At 41.7% G+C, this 27,322-nt stretch overlaps 1 protein-coding gene across 3 annotated transcripts in view; it reads right to left on the bottom strand.

The window, feature by feature from the left end:
- The window catches only part of slc24a4b (solute carrier family 24 member 4b), a 42,574-nt gene extending 23,804 nt beyond the window's left edge, over positions 1-18,770 (bottom strand). Inside the window, exons 1-2 of one of the 3 annotated variants that reach the window (XM_061051818.1) lie at positions 17,959-18,770; positions 10,001-10,108 (exon numbers count right to left, since the gene is read on the bottom strand). In XM_061051818.1, the coding sequence (XP_060907801.1) occupies positions 10,001-10,108; positions 17,959-18,127 (277 nt within the window). In that variant the 5' untranslated portion in view covers positions 18,128-18,770. The remainder of the gene's footprint in view (positions 1-10,000; positions 10,109-17,958) is intronic. The other 2 variants (XM_061051817.1, XM_061051820.1) reach the window with 2 other exon arrangements.
- Positions 18,771-27,322: the final 8,552 nt, after the last annotated feature.

Here is a 27,322-nt window from a genome sequence, read left to right as displayed (position 1 = left end):
CGCAATCTGTTAGAGGATTTGTCAGCCCTGCCCTCAGAGGTGACTGAAAAACAAACCGATGCCAACACAGGAGGCTAAAGTCCAACTGATACCTCATGGTCAAACAGCCAAGCAACCATACATTAAGCTATCTGCTGAAGGTCGCCCGTTAGCTTCTGAAAAATATAAAACCACAGGGAAAGTATCCTGCTGTCAGAGCAGCTTTTTCAACTCATGTTGTCATGTTAGCAACCGTGAGATTAATCAATAATTAAACGCCTCCACCATCCATGTTCTGTAGTTACCCGTCCAGCCCCTTTGCCACTGTGCACATTCATAACTGTTGAAAGAGGCAGATACAAAAAAAGGTGTTTAAAAGGACGCGGCACTGAGATGGAGAAATGAGAGGCAGGGAGGGGGTCACCTCCTGTCGCTGAAAAACATGTAACCAGACAGCGTCTATCTACAGGGTTCATGGGCGTCTCCTCCCTGTAGAGGTCACAGCAGACACAGACATGCTTCCACAGCTGATTCCCACACAAGGACAGGACAGGATGTACATGCGAGAGATAGACCAACACACCGATTAGCTCAAGTGATGAATATTAAATTAGGGCCCATAAATAGAACCATACCTAATGTGTGGTTCTGTTAAATTGTGTAATATTTGCAGATACTGGGGAAAAAAAAAACATTGTTAACAGCAAATAATGTGAAGCAATGTGGATTTTTTCAAAGTAATTATTGACAATAAATCATCAAAAAAGGCAAGAAAATAGTATTTATAGATTGCCAGTTAATGAAGACTTTGGGAAAGCAACCAGAGAATAATCACTGTATTCATTAGTTTGCAGATGAAACTAAAGATCATTTGTTTGGATAAAATTTATTCGATCACTTTTTTTTACCTACGTTAACCCTAAGTCACTCCCATTTTGATTTATTTTTTAATTGACAATTGTTAAAAAACCCAGAGATATTCCACGTACTACTAAATAAGAAAAACAAAGTAGCATGTTTGTGCTTGTATCGACACACACTCACAGGAGCGCTAATAAGGCAAAGCAAGCTTAAATCTGTTAACAAATCTTAAACAACTTTCATTCATCCTGTAGTTCGCATATGACTGCTGCATTTTAGGAGGAAAAGATGGAGGGCGAGTGTGAACAGGGGACGTCTGTTCTGGTGTGACAGTCAGAAGGGGAGGGGGAGGGGGGGGGGGGGGAGAGGTCCTCTTCAGATGCTAGGCTACAAATCTATAAATAAACCCTGGATTCTCTGTTTGGACACCTGACTGTGGCACTTATGATGCCTGAAATTATTGGCAACACTTTGGTTCATCTGTCTCTCCCAGACCCTCTCCTCCTCCTCCTCCTCTTATCATCCTCAGACGTAATTACAAGTCTTCATAGAGTCCTCATAAGAAGTGTAGTGTGGAGGATTTTATGAGAAGCAGCACTGCTGTTGGAGACTCAATTTTGGTCAGTTAGGGACTGTATGAAAATGACTAGGCTTTGCAGAAAAGGGTCCGAAAAGAGCAGTCAAGACTTTATGAGAGACGAGGAGAAGTAACCGCCTTCCTCTTGTTGGCCTAGATTTGTTTTATTTCTGCCTTCCCAACCAAGATCTAATATATACATATATGCTTTAGTGTGCACAAAGGCCTATAAATAGTACTGTAAAGTCATATTTAACCACATGACCAGGACAGCAAATTCACACGTGTCGGAAAAACTCAAGCCTATGAAATAATTCAAGCTCACCTTGACATGTTGGTCTCCGTTCTGTAGGTTGTGTTTGTAACAATTTGTTCCACATCAGCTCTCAACTATGATAGATTGACGATGTTCACTATGTTCTATTTGCCCCAAATTTGGTAAATTATGAAGTAATTTATTTTATTTAGGTAAAATATTCTTTTAAAAAAGAAAGTGGGTTGATTATTTTAATGATATGCCAATTTCAATTATAGTGATACAAATTGAATACCTTTTTATTGTGTTGAGATATTCATGGGAGTGTTTTAAGATTTTTTTTAAGACAATAAAAGGTTTTAACAAACATTACTTCAGGGTGGACCTCTTTATCTCAAAAAGGAAACACAATTTCCTTTCCCCCCCTCCCTGTAATTTGTACACAGTCCCTTACAGCCAGTTTCACCAGATTCCTGCTATTCCATTTAGTATAAAGGAGGCCTTTTTGGATATGTTGTTGCACTGCTGCATGACTAGTTTTTTTTATTTCCGTGATGTAATAAAAACAATAAATTTAAAAACTCAAGTCTCATACATTATCTCTACACGTGTCTCCACAGCCGTCTCGTGCTACATACTAAAAATCCTCCTGGATAACCTTAATTTATTGACGTATTAAAGCTGGAGCATGCCAGCTATTCTTTACATTTGTGCCATTATAATTCCATAATCTGGTAATATTCCAGATATTATGGTGCCGTTACATAACGGAGCTCAGTATTGGGTGCCGTCTGTTATCCCAGCGATAGGAGGAGTGACGGAACAGTGAGGAAAAACAAACCTGCTTCTCGTGGTCAGAGCAAAAACAATTAAAAAAAAATAATAATGATTTATTACATATACTGGCTGAGATGGAGCAAAGAAAGCACTTCGGAAATTCCTGTGGCAACTAAATCTTAAAATAGAGCCTTCTGACACCAAGCCGTGATGCATTAAACCGCCAAATAAAAACATGATGTGAACAAGATGTTTAGGCCGAGTGCCTGGCGCTACCTTCTGTCACAGCCTGCACACAGAGCACAGACCTGCCAGGTCATTAACAGAGTAACGTTTGACACTCAGGTACAGTCAGTCGAGAGACTCTTCAGAAGACAACCATTCCTCCAGGTCATTATTAGTCCATTAGATAATTAGCTTGCTCCAGCACGCATCAGTGAGTGCAGCATGACTCGACTGCGACTCAGCCATTCTTGCAAACATGACGACAATATCACGAGTCGCCTTGTGGAAAAATCTCTAAAAACGAACGCATTTTTTTTTTTAAATGTTAAAAGCAGCAAGAGGCTTGGTCGAAACAAAACACATAATCCTCTTGAGTCTTGTTGGGTCAATACATTCACATGTTCAAACGTCACATGTACAAGCGCTCACATGTTCATGTAAGCACTTATACACACATGCAATTTCACCTGCATGAGCACACCCACATACCTATACACTTCTACTTTTAGCGTGAATTCCCCTCAGCTTTTATGCTGCGAGAGTGTTTTTCGAGGTTGGAGCGGTGAGGCTGCTGAAAGAGGCCAAAGCAGGTGGACCAGAAAAGGTTTGGTTCAATAACCTAAAGGGGACACCACTGTGAAAGTGTATGCATTCAGCTGTGTACGGGAATAGGTAAACAAGTCCCTCGGGGGGGGGGGGCAGATCTGCAACAACAAAGAGAGAGCAGAGCTACCTGGCTAATGTGAGGGTTTAAAACTGGTGTAATGTCCTTTAAGGGATCAGATGTGTTCAATCAAAAAATCAAAGCAGAATTAAAGTTTGAGACAAAAATGCAGCAAATAGATTATAATGTATGTGATATATTTGCACATTGCACACACATATAGATATAGAGATAAGCAGAAGAAGTACTACTTAAAAAACGGACGCATGAGAAGGAGTAAGAAGAGTCGACGCACATTACCATCTTCCCCCAAACTGTGGTGATCACAGTTGACTGGAATTTTAGAAAAGCAGGACTAGAAAAATGCGTCACAGATAAAAAAGAACAGAATGTGAATAAATATACATAAAGAGGTCATGTTTGTTGGAGCTGCACTGCGCAGAACCAGAGTATCCTATGCAGGTGCTTTAGCCTGCTCTCGCCCCCCTCTCTCGCTCTCTCTCTCTCTCTCTCTCTCTCTCGCTCTCTCTCCGCTGCATTGTTTCAGGCACTGGCATGCAAGCAGGAAGCAAACCGAGGTCAGTTTCCATTATGCACAGCAGCATAATCCCTGCTTGTGTAATTCCCTTTAAAATAGGCTCCTTCTGGTGTTTCCCTGGAGTTGACCAAGCCTGCATTTCCATTTTGGACTGGTCGCTTCATGCTGGCAGATTTACACCTCATTCTGCAGCCAAAGTTCCCCCCCCCAAAAAAAAACAACACCTAAAAGAATTAATCCCCTCCTTTGCCTCAAATCCTGCCCTTTCCCTGAATTTGCTAATAAACATTTACACAGAAATTAAAACACTGCAGCATGTGTAGGATTACCTTCAGTTCCTTAACACCTATATTATGACTCATGCCCAACATGTTCAGCTCCTTGCCTTTGGGCAGGGTTAGAGCCGTATCTACAACTTCTAGAATCAAATCCTGTCAGATTAACACATTGTAGAAACCGTGTTAAAACCTCTTGTTGTTCACGTCTGCTTTCCGCACCCAGGCCAATTAGGTGGGAGGTTTCAATCTATGGCATTAGCCGCATCTTTATTAAAAGCGAATGATTCCTCCTACAGGACATTAGCCACGCCGCGCTGCCCCCTCTCCAATATTCTGTGCTGCATAGTTGGCATCAGTTTGTCCCACATGGGGAGGGGTAACATATGAGGGAGCATAATCTAATATTCTGTGTCCCCGAGTAAACCTCAAGTCTTTCCCTCAGCAGACACGCATCTCCTCGCACAGCCTGCCGGAGCTCGCTCTAAAACATCGGAACACAAATAGAAAACACTGTTGTTCCGGAGGTTTTGTAACTTTGTCAGATTTAGGTGCTAAATTAGAGCACATGTGTCATCCGTCATGGGACCGGGGAAAGCGTCTCAGGGGTGGCATGACTCAAAGTCTGCATGTGACTGCTGAATGAGGAATAATCAGAGGTTATATGAGACTCTTGTGCTGCACTCTTTTGTAAATTACAGGCACGTATTATAGTCGAGCAGGAGCATAAAAAAACAGTTTGGACAGCACCTTGTGCTTCCCCGAGAGTTACGGCCAATAAAAGAGGCACTCGTGATGAATGGTGCCCTCGCAGCACAAGTCTCAGGACAAGCAGCACAACATTAGCACCCAGTGAAGCCCCATGAAGGGCTCCCTTGCTGATCACAGAAATAATGATGAGGGGAAGGCAGGGAGACAAACGCATGCCGAGTGTAATCTATGCAGCCCACAAACAGCGGCTTAATTAAACAGCGCTTCAGATGTTGCACACACTCAGCATAAAACCAAAAGCCTCCCAATAATAATTCTCATCCAATCAAGGCCGGGTCCATCAACGGCAAGAGATTCCCCCCTGAAGGAGCTGCACACCGCCAGTGCCATCACTGCTGGATCTTCAGCTCTGGACAAACAACTGCTCAGAGAATCGGGAAGAACACACAAATGAGAAACTGGGAGACTTCCACGTCCATCAACATGGGAACTTGGGAAATGTGGAGTTTGTCCTTCCACTTTATAAGCTGGTTGACTTCCACCAAGTCAACCAGCTGAAAGTCTTACTCATATTCTCTCTTGAAAAACACACTAAGAAAAACAAAAACATTTTACTAATGCTCACATCTTACATAAAGTGTGATTTTGTTCTGTCTGGATTAAGAATGCTGGCAATCTCCAGCCCCAAAATAAGAAAAGACTATGAACTGATTTTCTCCATTAGATTAAAAAATTTTTTAAAAATGACATTAAAAATATGTCTGTTCCTTTTAATTTTGTTAAGAAGTACATTTGCATACTGATGTAAGGATTGAAGTTTAGCTGTTGAGCCCAAGTGACAGCAGTCTGTAAATATGTGTGTCCCACATTGGGACAGCTTTATGTAATATGTGTTTTTTTGGTAATGCGCCTCATGTACAGAAGTGGACGGCCCAGGTTCAAATTTAGCCTGTGGCTCATTTCCCGCATATCATTCCCCGCTCTCTCTCTCTATTTGATTTCCGTCCTCTCTCTAAAATAAAAAGGCAAAAAATACATCTTTAAAAAAAGACAGCCGGGCTTTGCTCTGGCCTCCTGCGAGGTGTTTTTCTGCCCTTACTTTTCACGTTGTGAAGAGCGGTCAGAGGGAAGGTGTCGGACAAACTGTTTAGACGCATGCTGCCGAAACAGCTTTATTTATATTTTCCAAATAGATAGAAGATTCTTGACAAGTGATACATTCGATGGTTAAAAGAGAGCAGGATGAGATGTTTTGTTTAAAAACACAACTTTCTTGTGTACAGGGCAAAAAAAATCAGCAAAGAGATTAAAAAAAAAGATATGTTTTTTTTGAAAAGGAGGCGGCTAAATCGACACAACCAGAAGTCCCTCTTGGGAGCTTTAAATAAGCCATGTTACTGCGGAAGACGAAACCAAGTCTGTCAACAAGCTGGGTCCCAAAATATTCTCTGACTTTCTGGGGTTTTGTTTTGCGTATGAGGTAGAGCCCGACCGAATAATCGGCCAGCGATATTATCAGCCGATATTAGCTGATCCAGTGTCAGTATCGGCTAATTTATCAGACATGCGCTGATATTCATAGATTTAGTTACCAGTCAAAGAGCATTTGAGTTTCATTGTATTAAACTAGCAGTTCTCTGTCACCAGCAGAGTGTGTTAAATGGATTACAAGTTCCAGAGTGACCATCTTATCTTCCTTATACTGAGTATCTTTTCTACAAGTGTTTGATAACTGCATCTGAAAGGTCAACGCAATAAATGTATACCTATCTCTACAGATCGAATGTAGATCTAAAAAAAATATGTCGGCCGATATATCGGTATCAGATTTTGTTCTCTCCCTAATATCAATATGGGCCCCAAAAAAATCCCATATCGGTCTGGCCCTAGTATGAGGGAATCTCCATGTGACCTTTCCCAGTCTGAAGCATTTTTTTCAGAGTATTCTGATAAGCATGAGAAAACACTGAGTGCATGTTAGCTGTCGAACAGATAAAATAGATCCCTATGACATCATAATCTAGGTTGACAGTTCCGGTTTTTACACACAGTACGGTCAAATAATATATATTTTTTTTTCTCTTTGCAAAGCTTTACACAGCATTTCTTAAATCTCATCATCCAGAGTCTGTGAGTGCAAAGCCATAGTCTGGAAATTCTGAAAACAAAAAAGCACAAACTAAAAATGATAGTTTTCGTTAAATCAAATCCACGAGTCATGTGACGGATAAAGCTCCTTGTGTGACTTTAACTGACCAAAAAATAATCAGCTTATTATGAAACGTTTGCATGAATTGAGTCCAAATGTGTTAATACTTATTGAGTGATTTCTCATATGACTCACATAAAAACTCAGAACACGATCAACCCTCCCGAGAACAAGTACATGTGTCGTACACATGGGGAGAACAGGTGCAAATAAATAAAAAAGAGAATATGTTTTCAGGTTTAAATTATTTGTTGAAGTATTTTTTTTATTGTAAATGCAAATAGTAAAAAAAATAAAAATAAATCCTTTGCCTCTTCATAACAGTCTTTAATAATGGCCAGTGTCAGCTGACATGTCTGAAGTCTTAAACTACAACAGGATTATTCACGAGACCCAAGAACTAAAGAGTCATATGACCAGCTCCCACTGACCAGCAGCACAGAGGGGGTGATACAAAGGAGGACCAGAGCCGCTGAGGAATGTGTTGAAGGTGAAGTACAGCCTGGAGCCTTCACTGACAAAGACATTTGAATGGAAAAAAAAAAAAAGAAAAAGAAGGTAATCCTGGAGGATAAGAGGGAAAACTTTCAGCACATAATCTTGTCATTTGGTGCTCATTTTCAAAAAGGACTGGGACTCCGGAGAAGTTTGCATTTGAAATGGCCACAATGCTGAATTACTCATAGTAGCTCAACAATCATCCATTTGTCCGCTCTTTTTCTTTAAATGACAAAGCAGTTGACAGCAGCAGTGAGTCAGTGGACCCTGAGGGAATCTGTCACTTGTGTTGCTGCTAAAAATAAATAAAAAATGTACATGTTCAAATGACTTCTTCAATGATCTGCCCCCCTGGTGTCGTCCTCCGTGTGCTAGTCAACACAAACACTAATACATATCCCAATGTTGAGCTGCATCACACTTAGCCAAATGATTACTCCACCCAGTAAAGACAGAAAATCGACATTTAAGTCCTGATAAATTTCCACTTTATGACTTCGGATTTGGAGGTTGTTTTTTTTTTTTTTTTAATTCAAAACGATTTTTCCCTAAAAGTCTGTACAATCAAGGAGTAAAGCCAAAATTAAAAAAGGAGTAAAACACTATGAATTTGGAAAAATGACCACTTGCTGAACAGTGGGATGAAGAAAACCACACAAAACATATAATAGCTCTCATGTTATCTTCATTATTTGAATACCTCAGATAAGAGATCATGATTATTTTATTCTGTTACTGAGTCTTTTTTAATCAACTTATATTTGTCTGTAGCGGCGCCGGATAGCCTAGCGGTTATGTCTATCGCCCCATGTGCAGAGAGGCTATGTCGCAGCAGCCATAGGTTCAAATCAGACCTCGGCCCTTTGCTGGACATCATCCCCCCCACCCCACCCCCAAAATTTAAAAAAAATGGCAAAAATGGCCCAAAAAATATCTTTACAACTTGTATTTGTCTGCTATATTGCTTTTCACCCAGATTCTTGTGAGTATATATTTTCCTTTCATGATTACCGTTTCTGCGTGATATATTTGCATGTACTTCACAGCAGTAGGCCGTACACGTATGTATCCTGAAATGGCCTCACGGGACTAAACCCCTGACCCCGGCAGCTCTTCCTTCTTTCCCACAGGGTCACGCCGCAGGAACACTCAGAGCTGGAGTCAAGCCGGAGGAAATTCAAATTAAATGCAAATGTAAAACAAAGACACACAAATGCTTTGTCCATGTGCTTGTGCACCTTCTCAAATCAGTTCTCTCCGGAGAAAGTCAGCTTTGATGTTTCTGGTAGGAGGTGCGGATGTCAGCAGTGTGAGTGGATCCGTCAGCATACAGTCCAGAATAACTAATTATAGAGAACGCTGCTTTCCTTTCGAGATGCTGTAACATAATCAATACTGCAGCCTTTTAATAGCTCTCTCAGTGCTTATTACAGAGGAGTGATCCAAACTGAGTCAGAACAATAGAGGCCCGACCAGGAGGTGAATTAAAGCGGCATCAATCCAAAAAGCTTCACAACTAATGGCTGTTACTTTGACTTTTTCCTGCATTTTAATTAAAGTTCTGTTGTTGTTGTTTCTTAGTCAGAGTTGACCCAAAGTCATCTATTGATCTTCAGACTGTTATCGCCGTGCCGTGTGCATTAATTGGCAGATTCTGAGCTTCGCGCGCAAAGATCAAGATAATCAAATCTTTAAGAATCTAAATTGTATTTGAAAAGATTTTCCCGTCTTAAAGACGGACTTCATTTGTCTTTGTCTCCTTTTACTCGCACACTAACAAGATCTGGACTGCATAGCGTCAGTGTCAAATTACTTATTTGATGTGGAGTTAATTGGTTTCATTGTCACCTCATAGTGTTGTTGTGGCTAACGTGTTAGCTAACAGTAGCTGCTTTTCATCTCCAGCAGACATCAAACAACATGAGAATTTAATTGTGGTTGTTTTTTCTGTCCTCTTCAGAGAGTTATGTCCGATATTAACTCCGCCTTTAAGTTATTTTTGTTCCCTAAACAGAACTTTTCAAAGGAACTATCTGGACTTTGTGCTTCAAATGCTGCGCTAAGCTAGTGCTAAAATTACCAGCTGCCATTGAGTGACAGGGGGTTGGCATGCAGTGGCTTTTTAGGACTTTTAACTTGGATAAAAACACTGTTGTTGCCGCCTTTCTATGTGGCAATTCAACTGGTCAGAGCAGTGACGGTGAAAATTACAAAAAAAAAAAAGTTGCGTAAGGGAACCAAAACAACGCACCAAAAGATACTAAAGCGCTTTTTGGAACAGAAGTGAGCTGCAGAATCCATTTAAAACTCTTGTGTTGGTTCATCACTATGAGCAAACCATTTCAAACGACAGTCATTTAATGCATTGTAGTTAATAAAAAAAATTTAAAAAAGGGTGAATGGAGAAACAGCAATGTCATATTAGCATACCTGGCGATGAACAGTTCTTAGGCTCCGTTTCGTTCTCTAGTGCCGAGGCCATTAGCCGTCTTCCCCAGTGCTCAGGATCCGGATATCCCTCCACTATCATGCCATGGCCTGCAAAAGAACACAAAAACAGCTTTGCTCATACACATTCATCAAATAAAAATATCTTTGATACAGCATACATAATTCCAGAGGTTAATGCTGAAGATCAGCTGCAGCAAATCTAAAAGCTTTTTTTTTTTGCTGCAGGGAAACCTGGAAACTCCATTTTCAACGATTATTGTCGCTCTTGCACCCAAAATAAAATAATGATCACAGTCATTCCTGTAGATTAGTTTCCCTCTCTGTGATCCTGTAGAGAGGAACTTTTTTATGTTTAAGACATCAAACATACATCAACATACAGCTGCTGATGTGCAATTATGGTTTTTTTTGTGTTTTTTTTTTGGGGGGGAAGCGAACAAGTTTCAATTTTCATTAAACTGCTCTTAAGCCTCCGTAATGAGGACATTAAAAAAACTGCAGTCCCAAATCTCTTACATAAAATCGGTGAAAACGAGCAGTGCACCACTTTTTTAAAAAAAAGCATCTCAATATCGACTCGTGTTTGAATCCAGAGGCTGTCTTGTTCATCGGCAGACAAACTGTCTGCCTTTTCATCCTTACGTAACAGCGGCGGAAGACATTCATGCAGCAGTTGACTCACATGATCTCAGCGTTGGTTCATGTCACCCTCACCATGTGAGTGAGTGTCTCCCTATGAGCACTCCTAATTTCCATTCTGGTGACAACTTTGAGGAAGTGATGGTTGACAACAAAAGGAGGTCAACACATCAATTTAAGGGTTACAAATTGAACCATATCTTTCTCTTAACAGTGCAAAGACATTAAGGGACATTTCCGGGCATAAATCATCTATACATATATATATCGAATATAAAAGACCTTGAGTAAGGAATACACCAATATTATTTTACTTAAACTGGTATGTTTCAATGCAGACGTGCTCACCCCTCATATTTAGGTTAGAAACTTTTTTGATCTGAAGTTGTCGGTTAGAGTCTAAAAAATGACAGGAAGTACTTTTAAATGCCCTACAATTTGTGAATTAAGGCCATAGGGGGGCTTGCTTTGGTGTTATGTGGAAGTCCAAAAGAACTGCAGATCCTCGAGTGTCCAATTGAGACTGGCTCTAAAAGCCCCCCGAAGTCCCATTCACAGCGAAGGCAAGAAGTTGTGCATAATTAGTCGTGTGACTGTACATTGTAGCCGTTTGCCACGAGGATCAAGGCTTCCCTCTACTCTACCTCTTTCCCCCGTTACTATGGCCAAAAGTGAAAATTGTGACAGCCTTTTCAATATGGCGACCGCCATCGTTCAATTTCAACACCCTGTTTCAGAAACCAAAAGGGTGACATCACACACTAGTTCCATGTTTTATGCAGTCTATGGTTTCATACAACCAATCGTCAGAATAATATCAGAGTCACCAAAGAAAACCAGAAAAGGCCCACATGTTCACATTCACTAATTGTAATGATTAAAAGACTCCTCAAGAAATGACAGAATATTTCATTAATTTACTGATTATTAAGTTATAATTTATTGACTTAATTTCAGACAAGTTACATATTCCTTTGGCTCTAATTCTAAGCAGTCATTTCTCATTTCTTTGATTGCCTGAGGAAAGCAAACACACGGTATCACATTATCAGCCTGAACGTTGTTTTGATGGATCAGTTACCAAGCAGCAGGCTGTTTACACAAACAGCCGACACGGACCGTCCAACAAACTGAAGCAGACCATTCACTTTGCTTTTAGCTGTGTTTAAATGTCAGCCTGTTAATCTGCTAAAATCCTCCACAGCTGTACTTGTTGCTTTCTTTTTTCTTTTTTTTTGTCTCAGGCTGTATTGTGTGACTGGGAACAATGATGTTGAGAGAAATGGGACTAATTGAGGTATTTAAATGATGGGAAATTAAATTGTGCTGAATGACACCTAAATGATCTCTACAGCCAACAGGGGATGTAAAGTCTGTTGTGGGTTACATACTTCAAGAAGCAATATTTAAGATCTACTCAATTAAATCATAAAATGACCTTATTATATCATCCGACATTGAGGAAACATGCTCAGTTAAAGTGCTAGCTTCTCTGACAGAAATGCAGCCAGTATGTCCTCCTACGTTTTGATTCCGGTCCGTAATGGTTTGGTTTGATTTTGTTTTGACCAGGAAAGTAGACGATTTTAAGGCACTTCAACACGGCCGTTTGAACACCTCTCAGCTGCCAGTCAATCGGCAAACCAACCGGGTGTTGCAGTGATGTAGGCTGGCAAGCGAACTGGTTCACATAACTGATTCTACCCGACCAATAAGACCTCTGGATTTTCTTAAAGGCTCCACGAGCAGAAACGCGGTAAAACTAGGATCAATATTGGAGACGCTTTTGCAAAATTGAGGGAGGTTAGAATGCAGATAGGTTTTCAAGACTGATGCAGAGCTGGCTAAACACTGAAGCTTCTGTGTCTGCAACATGGCAACCTGCGTGCACTCTAAGGAGGTGGAGGAGCCGGGGGAGACAGCGCTCGTCAATGTTTTTAATTTAAACTGCAATACCCATTTTAAACCTGGGATGGGAAATAATAAAACATAACACAGGAGATAGGGTTCTGAGTGCCAGAGAAACCAAAGGTCAAGGTCGACTTACAGTCCCAAGGTCACTTTGTGTCGTGTACGTGACATAACTCACATACGTAACTTTACTGATGTAACAAGCAAGCCGATTTTACCCCTAACAACAATTATATTCCAAATATTTCTGGTGCCTTCACCTGAACAAACTGAACATTTCACAACATCACCCACATCTGGTATTAATGTGTCAGTTTAAAGATTTATTGCCTGCTATCGGTAGGTGTTAATTTTGGACACATGTGGGCAGTACATGGTAACCCTAATCAATGGGGGGGGGGTCCTATGATTTCATTTGGCACTGCACATACTCTCCCATGTTCCTGTTTGCCATTTCCTGGAGACATCCACCTGTACCTGATGGTACTTTTGATGCTCATGACACAGAAAGGTCTTCATTAAATGCCTTTCAATCCTGTACGGTCGGACAGCCTGACGATCAGCAGGCGCTGGACCAACAGACTGTTCGTGAGGCAACTGCAGCTGCTTCCCACAGCTCTCCAATCCACGACACACAGGCCTGCAGTCATCGCTCCAACCTGTTTATCCTCACTAACCAGCTATCTTTCACTCCTCTGCTGCCTCTGGTCTCCAATTTTCTGTGTGTCATTTAGTGACACAATAAAACACTGTCCAATCTAATTGCAGGGGAAAGACACGGATGCCAATTTATTTACTTTTTAAACACCAACATGTGGACACTTTGCCAGGAGATGATCACTGTGGTCACACAGCGCAATAATAAAAAGAGTCATGTGTTGGGAACAGGGGCTCATATTTCATATTAACACAACAAACTGGTTGGACAGAGCGGGTTATTGCGATGTTTTGGAAAATAGTCCCTGACTTCATAAAAGAGCTAAATCAAAGAGCTACACCGAGGCCTAATTGAAATTTCTTCAACTAGTTATGTGTGGAATCATTTGACCACAGCTATGAAATTCTGTGTTTTCCAAACAGGATCTTTTTTGTCTCCTGGACAATCAAACAAACCAGGACGAGTATGTTCGTCTTCATGCATATAACTGGGCTGTTTGTTGTACTGTGCGCTTCCCCCCCCACCCCCCCCCCACCCCCGCTGCCAAGCATGTGAAAGGGAAAAAATTAGGACATGATTGTGTCAGTGGACTTCCAGGCAGGCTGGAGGTAAAATAAGGGCTGCAGTCGTCTGTGGCCATGACTCACTTTGATTAAGCATCTTATTCCCCATGTTTAATGACCGCAGTGTTTCGAGTTCACAAAGAATTTGGTTGTTTTTAAATAACCCTATAGTTCACCTCAGGTTGTTTATCGGTAAGAAATCTGCTATGTGGATGAATATCAGAGGAGTTTTGTGGATTTAAACCTGCCAAGGATCCCGTGATTTAACTTTGTGTTTATTTGGATTTTTTCGATTTCAAGGGTGATGAATTTCTAGAGCCACAGCAATATGGGAATTTTTTGAGATCGATACTGATTTAAAGAGGGCTAAAACTCACATTACGGAAACTGTAGCCAATGAGGAGGAGTTTCTGATCTGGAATGAAAAGTAAGACTTTCTCTGAAGATTGCGCACCAACTGGAAATTTCAAAGATACAGCTAAAGAAAAACCAAAAATATTCAAAGGCTACTTCCTTGAATGAGTTCAAGATAATATCATTATGTGATTCTTTTGTTTTTTTAATATGCCAAAGCCAGATTTACAAGAATTAAGTCATAAATTAACAAGATTAATTTTGTTATTTTAGTCTATAGTTTTCATGTTCGAAAACGACAAACGTGGAGCATCTTGTGAAGTTATACTTCAGTAAAGGTTTCACTAATAAGGAAATAAACTACTTCCTTGTGTAGTCTGTAAAAAACAGTTGTGTTGTGTTGGGGCTTTCAACCTCTCATAATAATTGACATAACCTACTTCAAATTGATTTACGAATTTAATCTTGTAAATTTACAAGTTTGATCTTGAAAGTTTGATTTTTTTTTTCTTTAAGATGATCCGACATCTCTGTCGTACCTCCCCATTTCATATGTTAATGAATGTAAAACTTCAGGCTGGGCTGCTCGTAATATATTAACAATTGGGGTCACTTAAAGGGTTGAAAACTTGTATAGCATGATATTTGTTTTAACATGTAACAGTTTGAGTGACACTATGTTTATTTCATAGTAAATAAGCTTTTGAGGCCAGGTTCTTCTTCCTATGTTTGCTGTAAGTCACAAAATCAGTGCAACTCGAGAGAACACTTGTTTATGAATTGGCGCTATACAAATAATGATTTTTTTGCATGATCTCTGAAAGTGGCTCGCACAACAACCGCAACATTTAGTTTGTTAATCGTTGTTTTGATCAAGAAATAATCAGTTGTCAACTACTCTTCCATGTTCAGATTTTAAAACTTTGACAACGAACATCTGAAGTAAAAATGATATGTTGTATTTTCTGATGTTTTGTGGGCCAAGTTGTGAATCAAAAAAAGGAAAACGGGCAGATTTAAGTTAGGATGTGAAAAATCATTCATCATAAGCTACAGCCAATATAAAAAGAAAACATTCAACATTAGTGTTTTAGCCGTAGTTGAAGTTTACATGTGTGCCTCAAGCTTTCTTACATCTGACAGTGTTTACATTGTTTGATACACACATGGCATAAAGCCAACATGGAAATATATTCCATAACTGAAGTGCAAAGAAATGCAACATTATAGGCACTACATCGCCTGTAAACAAATAAATGACTAATGGGATAAAAGGGTTGCGAGTAGATCTCTATACTGAGCGGCAGAGGGAGGGAGGAATGTGTGAGCAACAACAGCACAGAGGTAATGCCATCCTCCTGGTCTGCTCAGCAGGAGGATGGACCAAGGACAAGCGTTCATCAATCCTCCTGTGCGGTGAGCATGGCTCTCCTTAGAATAGTATTCACCTTTCTGCTGCCAAAAACATCTCCAGCCCCTCCTCCTCCTCCTCCTCCTCCTCCCCGTTTCGTCAGCCTGCTGCAGCTACCTGTCAGAGCCGAGCCCTGCCCTGCTTCTCAAAGACACCTGTTCTTCTCCCTCATGCAAAGCTCCATCTCACACACACACACACGCACATACAAACTTAGCCCGATCAGCATGCATGACAGCATGTCATGCCCCACCCCTCTTTATGGAGATGTAACCCAGGAGTAGTACATCAAATCCCATCCATCTGGGCTGTTCAGCACATCAACACACCCACACACTGCTATCAATCAAATCGGTTCTGCACACAGGGCGCAGGTTGTTGTTTTTTTTTTTTTACACTGACATGACAAATGCTTGTTCCTGTAGTGATGGCTGAACGATGAGAAGGCCACGGCTATTCAATTAGGTAGATCTGATTATGGTTGAGAGCTTTTGGTTCTTATGGATTCGCACAGATTTCTTTTTTTCCCTCCCTCTCGTGCGTGTCACCTTGAACTCCCACTATAAACACCACAACCACCACCACTGCTCCCCGCACATGGTCAAAGAGGCTCTGAAGCTCACGAGAAACAGCTTCTGTCAAATTCCCTCACATGACAATCACTGCATGAGTCAGGCAAACTTGATTAAATGTGGAAAAAAAAAAAAAAAAAGGCAAGCCATTAGTAACCAGTGGTGGGTGGGTGTGAGTTGGAAGGGGATGTGGGTTACTTTGGCTCCCAGTGGGTGCTTTTGGAGATAACAGATTTGCACTGGCATGTATGATATCACTCCAGGATAATCTTTTAAGCCTCTTGTTGTTTTTAATGTAATTAATAAAAGTCCTGATACATGTGTTGGCATCCTGACAGTCCCCAGAGCTAAATAATTCAACGCAGCTATACTAAGTGTTTGCAGATGGATGGATCCCAGGTCAGGGTCCGGGTCTTGGGTTCAGGGTTAGAGGTATTAAGAAGGGGGGGGGGGGGGGGGGGGGGGGGGATAACAGAGCCCCTCTTCTGCAGCCAAAACTGGTTTGTATACGCATGCAGCAAAATGTTTCCAAAAATCCATGTTGACACTGTCTTATTGTTCCCTTCACATGAACTCCCCTGAGGCTGTGTTTCGTCTAGTTAACCTCTGATCCCGCTGCTGTGTCAGATATCATTCTTCACCAGCAAAATGTCAAGGTTGGTCGTTAGATTACATAACTGTGTGTGAGGCTGTGTGGGATGCTCTGCGTGTGTTGGCACGGGCCCGAGGTAAGAGTTTGGACGTGCGTGCGTGTGTATGTGTGTGTGTATGCGCGTGGAAGGGTATGTTGTCTGGAGTGTGAGTGTGCGCGCGTGCCAGCATGCGGGCATCACGCATGATCAGCCATCTGAGTCGTTTGCTCAGCGCACACCTCGGGCATCAGCTACGAATCTTGCAATATTCAGCGGGGTAAAGCATCAACCAATGTTTACCCCCACACCACCTCCTCCTCCTCCACCCCAATTTAAATTGATCATGAGTGGCCTCTGCGTAAAAACATCAACATCCCTCGATGACCATGCGCAACCTGGAAGCGTGATGATGCTGCTGCTGCTGCTGCTCGGGTGTGATTAAGGTGATCCAGTGTGCGCGATGGTGTGTGTGAAGCCCTGGGCCAGCAGCAGCGATCAAGCCAGCATTAAAAAAGCACGAGTCTGAGCTCCAGTGTGCTCTTACTGACGATGCGTCTGCTCCAAAAGCTAAAATAATGGGACAGATTTAGGGGGGGGGGGGGGGGAGCCAGACAAAACCATGAACAGAATTGCATTCGTCTGGGGTTGGCTGGCTGGTTGGTGTGTGTGCATGTGGAGCATGAAGTGTGCGTGCATCCGTGATTATGAGCCTGCCTCTCAAATTAAAAACGTGCCGCTGCCACGGCGCGCACACTGCGGCATACACTGACAAACAGACGCATGTGTGCTCCAATATTTAGATAACAAAAAAAAAAAAAAAACGACCTGATCTTAACATGTGCATGTGAATTTACGACATCTCACACAGAGTTATTTGCTACATTTGGATTGCAAACTGCACACTTCCATCTAAAAAAAGAAAAAGAGCTGGGCACCCCCAATCGGAGGCATCGCATGCATTTCGGACAGGACGATGGACCCTGTTTCTGCATGTAAACGACTAAAACGGTTTGCTACGATGCCCTTGACATTAAAGCGTATTTCCGCTACCAGTGCAAGCTACAGCTCTATACATTCTAAATTATATTGGCGGTGGTGCATGATTTGACTGCAGATTTCTTTCCCCGTCTTCAGCTCCCCGTGCCCCGGTGCATCTCTCCCTCTCTCCCTCCCTCCCCTCCACACACACTCACTCACCTGTCTTGGTCAACAGCGCAGACATGCTCCACGCCACGAAGAGGACACTGCAGATGAAGCACACCTGCACGAAAAGCATCTCCCTCCTCTTGCGAACTTTAAATATCTTGGCGATGATTGTCTTTTTGGACGCGCTCACGGTGTCGGTGTCGGTGTCGTCCCGCTCCATGTTCGCAGCTCGGCCCGGCGGCCACTTTTGTTTTTTTGCGCCCTTGAGAGTCGAAAGAAAAGAGAGAGAGAGAAAAAAAAAATTAAAAAAAATTACTGCCGCCCCGCTTCTGCCTCTTCTTCACACGGAGCACAGCCGGGATGTGGTCCCCATTTCAAGCCGTCCAGGGCGCCTATATGAAGAGTAGTGAAGCGGACAGTTTCTCCCCCTCCTTCTTGTCTCCGCCGCTAAGAAGACAAACTGGTACGCTGGGCAATGACACGGCGGTCAAATTCCGATATGCCGTCTCCAAATCAATTCAATGCTCCTGAATTCGAAAGGTAAGTAGCTGACAGGCTCCCATGGCAATGTGCGCCCCGTCCCGTGAGGAAGAAAAAATAATAATCAGCTGCAATATCCTCAATCCATGTAGTTTCTGTGTTTGGCATCAAATGCGTCAGTGTCCGGTCGTAAACATGGGATGGCTCAGCTGCGCCGTATCGCCAAATCCTCCACGCACCTGCGCCTGATAAGTGAAACCAATCTGTGTTCATCAAGGTTAATTGTTGGATTCGGGCAGCAGTCGTGCCGCTCGCTTGGCTCGGGCGCCTCCCCCCCGCCCCCTTCACGTGAATGCCTCCTCTGTGCAGAAGGGAAAAAAAAAAAAAAGAGCCGAGCTGGTTGGTGAGAGATCAGCTCCCTCTTTGCATCCAGCTGCTCTCTTACTATGCGTCCAATGAGACCGGGCCCCTTTAACTTTCCCGAGGAGCAAACAGCCAGTAAGAAAAACGTGCCTTTTTTTTTCTTCTTCTTCTTTGGTTTCTCTGCTGTCCACTGTGAAAACCCCCAGGACATGCTGAAAATCTTCCACGTTATTTATGCGTGGGATCAAATGTTGAAAAGGTTGGAGTTGTACGCCGAGGCAAGCCCCCATGACTCTATCAGAACACTCGAGTCCCACCACCATCACAGCTGCTATGTGTTATGAAACCAAATCCAATATCTCTCTTGGTCCCTTTAATAACTCACCTGCTTTCCTCATACCATGCTCAATAATTGAGGTTATAGATCTTCAGGCTTGCGGGCAACAATCTGCGACAATGAAAATGATTTCTGAGTGTCTAGAAGGTTTCTTTGTTGAGTTTTTTTTTTTTTTAATGGCTTTTCATGAAAAACAGCTTCACACAAACACAGCTGTTTGACCATACTGCATAATGAGAGGGGACCTTTTATGTGAGTGTGGCAGTAGTGAAATAAATGTGGGTAAAATATGCCCTGCAGAGAGTGTGACTATAACGGGCCAAACAATTACCATAATAAGGAAAAAAAAAAAAAAAATCGTGCTGTAAATCAAGAAACGCATTTAACCTCACTTTTTAAGTGCTATGAATTTCCTACCAATGTACATGTCAGATTAAAATGCTGAGTGAGCTGGATTTAGCCCCAGCTACACTCGTAATTGTTGTTTGATAGTTGGCAGCCGTAAAAATGTGTCGACTCTCAATCTTTGGTGTTAGCTGTAGTCACCTGGTACTTTGTGTCACAGGAAATATTTGGACAGTTTCATTCCCTGGATGTCATCATGTATAGAAAGATCAATATGTCAATAGCTGTAGACTTTTCTGTAAGTAGCCATGTGTTTAACTACACTCTCAAGTTATCGTCTAGGTTATTCATCTTTCTTGTACTGACCACTAACTCTGACCACTAGATTCAATGTTGCAGCAGTGTTGGTGAGAATAGCCCTGGTACCCCGCCGTTTTCTCTAATGCAGATCTAAACTGGTATTAACCAGCTAATGTTGAACATGTAATGATTGGTCCGTTTAGTTAAATGTTGCTTCCTTTAAGAAAAATGTAGCCCTCCAGTTTTTTTTTTGTTTTTTTATCCTTTTTTGTTCAAAACAACAAGACAATAGCTTGTGAGATTGTTGGGTTTTGTAACATTGATGTATTTGTGGCTGCTTGTGCATGGGAGGCAGGATTGTTGTTGGCATTTCAGCAAAGACTGTAGACTGTAGAGGTGAGCTTGTCTGCCGGTTCGTTCCATTGACCTCTCATTTGTTCTCTCACTGGAGACGGGGGCAAGCTAGCAAAGAATTAGCTAAGTTCGAGTGACTGTCTTAGCTAACAAATAAATAACTCCAGTCGACTACCACAACACAGACTTACAAGTCTTAAAAGGCCACCTTACACTGACATAACTTTAACTAAACTTGTATAGTTTTAGTGACTTAGCGTTTTACAATCTCTTGCTCTTCTCCAATTCCAACATCTCGTCAAATGATTCTCACTTCAACACGCAAACAAGATGGCGACCACATTAAAGGCAAAGTCGAGGTTAACAGAGGAAAACAACAGTTCACAAACCAAACCAACGCTTCTGTGTAACCTTCCAAAACCCAAAGTGTATAAAATTCAATGTTGTATTGATGGAGTTTTGGGCTGAAATATCTTTTGGCAGGTTGGGTATAATGTTTGGACATTTGGACAAAGCCAGCCTTGCTGTTTCCGGCCTTAACGCTATCTGTAACTTCTTATTCAACGGGCAGACATGGGAGGGGGGGGTTGATATTTTTGTCTAATTTTGGGGCAAAAAAAAGCAAATGAACATCAATCCAAAATGACTCACTTTATTTAACCTTTAACACTTTACTGAAATATTTTCTTGAAAATGACAACCGTGTCTCTGGGACTCGCGAGGCTGCTTCTGCTGCTTCTGCTGCTTCTGCTGCTTCTGCTGCTTCTGCTGCTTCTGCTGCCTCCGGGGGGGGGGGGGGGGGGCCTGCTTGCGGGTCACCTTTGCTGCCAAGATAACAGACAGGAAAGCTGCCGCGCCCTTAGAGCAATCTACGCTCACAGATTGACAAGGCTGAAGCAGCATGTCAACTTTCTCAGCCACCACTGCTGCCCACTCGAGCAAAACCCCAGCTACATATAAGGGTCAAAGGCCAAACGCTCAGAAGAAATCTCTAGCAGACCAAGGTTATGTAAGATCAGGACTGTCCCTGTCTGTACAGTAGGAGGCAGACCAAGAAAAAAAAAAAAACACTACCAAGCATCCAAGACTTTATGTGAAGGCTGCTAGTTAAGAGACGGCGCTGCAGGTTATAAGTCAGCGCTCTCAGAATCTGTCGTCTTGTCTTTGCCCTGCAGCTTGGATTTTTTTTTTTTTTTTTTTTTTTTGCATGAAAACACATAAACACATACACACATAGACATCAACATGTGTGACCTATGACCATGCCAAGGGATTAGTCCCCTCCAGGCCCCTGCCCGCACAGCAGGCAGGCAATTGGGGAGCAATGCCAGGGCCTGCTTACAGAGATTTAGCCACTGCTGTACACTCCCTGGCTTGGTGAAACATACACACATGGCCTCCTTTGCCGTCTGCAGGACCCAGAGAACGGCCGGGGATCAGCAGCGGAGATAACATCCAGTGTGAAATGTGTTTTTTAGCTGCGGGGACACAGCGAGAGATCTGCTCTGTAGGAGTGTTTTAATGTGGGCAGGATGTCAAAAGGAGCAGTCAGTGTAATGTAAATGTGTTGTTTGATATAAATGCCAAGCATGTGTCACGTCCTTGCACAAACAGATCACTAATGACTCGATGGCATGGGTGTTAACGATGAACTGTGTGAGTGTTGCACAACAATTTGCCGTTTTGACTAAGCGTTGTTCATTTCGGCTCGAACACCATTATTACTGCGATGATTCATGTGGTTTATTCACTGTTTCAATGCTGTGATAAAGATCTACGCTTGCAGGGCCATACGACCAAACAATGGCAATCTTTAAACAATGTATTGGACACATAAAAATCAACATGTAGGGATTTGTATATTCTCACTTGAACAATTCACTGTATTTGGATTCTCTTAATTCTTAAGATAATTAACAAGGCTTTGTGTCCGTACAGTCAATAGTTATAAACTGCTACTGTTTTGGTGGGTTTATTTGGCAGATAAAAGTATAAAACCTTATTTGCCCTGTTGGTAAATCGGTTTGAAGCACTCTCACAAGACATTTCAACACATCAACACAACAGGTATAAAAAACAATACAGACACTATTCAGCAAATAAGCTGTTAAGAAAAACTCAATGGTTTGTGTATCAGGTAAAAGCATGGATCTATTTTTAGTTCATGGAGGTTGGCAATATTGTTGCCAACATGGCAACAGTTCAAATGCAGAGGTCAGGAGGTGGCATTTGATCTCTAACCAGTTCATTTTTGTGCTTCAACATGACCAAACATTAACCATAAAGCATTTCAACATACTTGTGTGACTTGTTTTTCAACCGTCGTCTGTAACACTTTTGGGATGCACAGAAAAATAAATACTGTGCACATATGTGTTATTGGCAGTTGCAAAAGTCCCAACTTGATACCTTAAATGACAATTAAATCAGAACATCAGCTAGGAGATTGAGAATTTACAAAGTTGGGTTTTTAATGGCGGCTACTGGGTCGGATTTCCATAAAGGAATTCATAACCTCCAATTTGGGAACCAATCGAAGACAATCTAGCCTCTGGGAGCGATGGCCAACTGCTTGTGTATCTCTCTGTCCCTTCCTCTTCCCTGCAGGTTGTTGTTTACAGTCCTGCTCACAACTTGAGAAGCGATAATGGAGCTGGAGTTTAGAGGGGACGTCTAAGCGCAGATAATTGATGCTAAATCCACGTGCAATGATCGCCAATAAATGGTTCCAATATGACCGATGTGTTTTCCAGCGTGCAATCGAAGCCTGCTGCAATGCTGCTGGACACTTATTTACAGAAACCAGATCACTTTTGACACCCAACATTGAGTCCTACATGTAGAATCTGAAAATAGAGATTAAAAAAAAAAAAAAACATGCAAACAAAAAGACCTTTGTTTACATTTCCCCCCAGAACAGTAGTTAGTTAAAAGGATGCAGGTCGAGTTTTTTTTGCTAGAGGAATTATGAACATGCATGCACAGGACAAGATCAGCAAAGAGATAAGATGTACAGGGGGACTGTGAGGGTATGAGTCACCACAAATAAAGGTCTCTGGGGCTGCTTTAAGCTGGAAGAATTGTTTTATGTGAACCTTGTGTTGATGTTTTTTTCCCCGCCGAGTCTCGTCTGTTCTCTTTTAACATCAGAAAGAAAAGTTAACACCTTTGGGATCTTTGTAATTAAAATAATATTTGATAAAAAAAAACAAAAAACTCTTGAGTGTAGCCTTAAGGTCTGCGTTTCTGTGTTCAGATGGTACAAAGGGAGAAAAGGACAGATGGAATACAGTATGTCCTTTCACAGTAGCCACACAGTGCTGGGATATCCCGTGTAAGTATAAGTGGGGCTGATTCTGCTGACGTGTGTTTGTGGTGGGTCGAGATGACAAGGTGACACCGAGCCAAAGAAGGAGGTGTGACACCGTCCATTAACGCACTGCTGGCAATGTAGCTAATATTTGACCAATTATCCAAAGCAAGTAAACAGATGGAGGGGGAAAAAAAATGCTCTGAACTCTTCTCCCCCACCCCCCTCTCAATCTGCCAACTTTTGCTGAGCCCATTTTAGCCAACGGCTGGTACTGACAGTACTGTACCAGCTCGGTCTACATGCACACGCACAGGAAGTGTCTCTGGAGACCTGCTGATTTTGCTCCTTGCATAAGCTTCTCAGTCAGCTGCGGGAAAAAAATCTAATATTAATCACGAGTGTTGAGCATTCTGTGGCAGCACTGCAGGTTTATTTGTATGCCTGCTCAGGTGTGAAGAGTAAACAGGGCAGAGAGGAGCAACATCGAGTCTAATCTGTGTATTCTGGAGGCAGCAGCCATCTCCTGCTCTCTCTTCACCTTCCAGGACATGAAAAATTACCCGCACAGCTGTCGACAACAAAAGTCGACTCAGTCAGCCCGAGACAGCCAACATCAGCACCTAATGTTAAGATTCATATGGTGCCTTCTATACTGTAAGTACAAGAGAAACAGGGTTAGGGTCTCCAGAAAACAGCAAGTTGATGATTTAAGTATGTTTGACTCCTCCTGACTGTGAGCTCCCATGAATTAGCTTAGAGATTCTAGTTGATAATGGGGGCAGGACATTCAAATTCAACAGTGTTTCATTGTGGCAGTAATAAAGGACGCCAACAAAAGGGGGATTTGTCGTCAGCATACTTAGATGTTTCCAGGAAATGTAAATCTCTTAAACTTTATGATAATCCCCTTCCCCTAGAATTTATTACTGTAAATATTATTTATCTTATTTTTACCTCATTTTATTTTACCTTATCTTATTTTACCTTATTTTGGTTGTATTGCACCACGGGTCGGAGACAAACGAAATTTCGATTCCACTGTATGTCTGGCATATTTTGAAATTGACAATAAAGTTGACTTTGACTTTGACTTCACGGTGATTATGATGTTTTTGTTCTGATATTGTTGGATCAGGTATGTAGATGGAAATCAGTTCCAGATATATGCTTTATCAAGGGTTAAAAAAAAGAAAAAAAGCACAACACCAAGGAAGCCAAAAGATTTAAAGCTCTCCCAACTGACTGGCTGCATTAAAGTCATAAACCCCGCCTCCTCCATCTTCACAGACGGGACATGATAAAAACTATAAAATCTGTGGTGATAGTTAATTATTATTGGGGCTGATTTGTGTTCCAACCTTTTTTTCTCTGAGACGCTTCTTCTCGTTTAGTGATTTAATGCTACAGAAAGGTATAAAATGTCATGATTGACCGCTCAGTTGACAAATGCGGCTACTGTTGCGTTGTGTGCATTGAAGTAGCAGAGCAGAGCAGAAACAGAGAGATGGAAAGGTAACAAACAATAACACCAGTCGTTGAAATCTCCATAAGATCTCTTCCAGCTGATCCCTACTGAGCAGGTCAAGCCAGCTACCCCCATAGTTAATTTTGGCTTTATCTTTGTTCAACGGGAGGAGTTTGGGGCATATTGTCCATCGTTATATACAGTTTTTTGTTATTACCACTAGCTAGATTTTTTAAAATTAAATACAATGGACACTTATTCATAATTAAATCAAATTTGTTAGCCGTAAAGACACTTTTCAAATAATATCTTTTTTTTTTTTTGCTGAGTCAGAGATTGGTCATTTACCACTGCCTTCTTATTTGTTGCTGCCGTGGCATACCTTGAGATGCATTTAGAAGTAGACCCCAACCCAAACTATGGGTTTAGAGATTGAAACCAATGATGAAATTAAAGGAGCAAAATTCTCCAACGTGGAGATTCGTCACCAATATGAATATTCGTCACCAATATGAATATGATAAGGCATAATGACAGTTTATTCTTTAACAAAAAAACATTATCAAAGAATATCTAACATTAGCATACAATGCCAACCAACACTGGTCCGCTATATGTGCTGCGTGTTGTAAACTATGGGGTCCAATCTCACTCAACACAATATAAATCACCCAAACAAGCTTCATATCCACATATCTGAAAACATATATGGATACCGCTACAATGAAAGGCCCATATTGGCAGACTGATACATGGGTTGAGTTCTGGTGGAAAGCTCGTGGTGTTTTTAGTCTATTGTTTTAGGGCAAGAGTGTTCGTTCATACTCATTGATTTTGTCCACTCCCTGTCACTTAACACATGTTAATGTAGGCCCAAATTAAAGTAAATGTTATTCTGTTATTGTAGGAGAACGGTCTCTTCAACGCTTCCGCTGAAAAATCTCAACACTTATTATGCTAATTAGGCCTCAAGCTGTTACTGCTTTTCATTATTCTGATGACAAACTCCACAAACAGTTCTCCTAACTCTTCTTTTTTTAACTATCTAACCTTCCTCCTTCAAACTGCCACTCCTCCATCAAAACATCACCTTCATCCCCCTGGGCATGAGACATCCATTTGACTCTTTGTGATGGTTTTATTCATTTGAGCATGAGCATCAGGGCTGTGTGAAATTGGATGATGGTTTCACTGTTCAGGGACTGCTCTGCTGCATAACAACAGACAGGCTGGAGGGGGAAAAAAAAGGACCATATCTGAGAGAGACTTACCCTTTTGTAATGAGCTGCAGACAAATAACTTCATTATTCTTTTGTCTGCAGAGAAGAAAAATTGAAGGGTTAGGCAGGCAAAAGCAACCCTTTCCTCTTTCAAAAAAAAAGAAAAGAAAAACAGTTAAGAATCCTGTTTAAGGCGACCACAGAGGTTATTCCCCGCAGAAACATGCAGCCAATTCATTCTGGGATGATAGCATCAGAGTTTTAGAGACAAGGCTACAAAGTCTGTATTAACGCAGGCTGCAGTGCTCTGAAAACAGAGGGCGAGTTGAGGGTGAGTTCTTTCTCTTCATTCACTGTGAGCTGCAGTTGGAGGGGTGTGCAATAAAGTCAATGAGCCCGTAGATTTCCCTGCAGCGTGATTCGTTCACACCTCCATACTGGACACAAAAGTTATAGGCACAGTGTAGTAGGAGGCTGAGTAGGAGTTGTTAATGTCACAGTGTTTTTATTCATGAGCAGGCACGAGGACTGGGAATGTGATTTTTGACGAACAAGTCAGTAGAAGTGGGGATGGTGGTGTTTTTTTTTGTTTTTGTTTTTTCAGGCGTAGAACGTCATCAATATTCAGACATGAAGATCAGTGAGCTGGTCATGAAAGTGCTGCTGCAGCCTGTGAAAATGTTGTATGATTTAATTCGTGTGGCATTTGAGGGGGATTGTTAAAAGTCTGATCAGACATCCGTGATGATAATGCTATTTCAGATTGCGTGTCATGAACTTTGGGGTAGAATTTAATATTTAATAACTTTAATATTTTATGGAATTTAAATGGGTGAGTTATTGTACAAATTAGAACCCAATGAGCGTTTCATTGAATGTGGAAGAGAGCAGAAGAGAACAGACTGAAAGGATATTTACTTCTGCTGTAAAGTGGATGGATTTTGAGGGATTGACTCGCCCTCTGAGCCAGCCTCAAGTGGCCACTTGAAGAACTGCAGTTTCTACGGCACATCGACAAAGGCTTCTTTTTGGTCAACACGCAGTGGCGATTCTTGAGTTCATTGGGGCCCTTGGCAAAATTAATTGGGGGCCCCTCCCACCACCATTATGTCAGCCTGTGTCCAGACGCACTTCTTATTCTTTTTTTTCACTCCCAGACATTTAATTCCCCTTCATTTTCCTTCTGTGTCTTTCATTGACAAACATTTGGTTTTCCCAGGAATAATGTATAAGATGCA

The sequence above is a fragment of the Labrus mixtus genome, chromosome 12 (assembly GCF_963584025.1).
Source record: "Labrus mixtus chromosome 12, fLabMix1.1, whole genome shotgun sequence".
Lineage (NCBI taxonomy): Eukaryota > Metazoa > Chordata > Actinopteri > Labriformes > Labridae > Labrus > Labrus mixtus.
The sequence above is the reverse complement of the archived record's forward strand: the minus strand, read 5'-3'. Positions and strand labels throughout refer to the sequence as shown.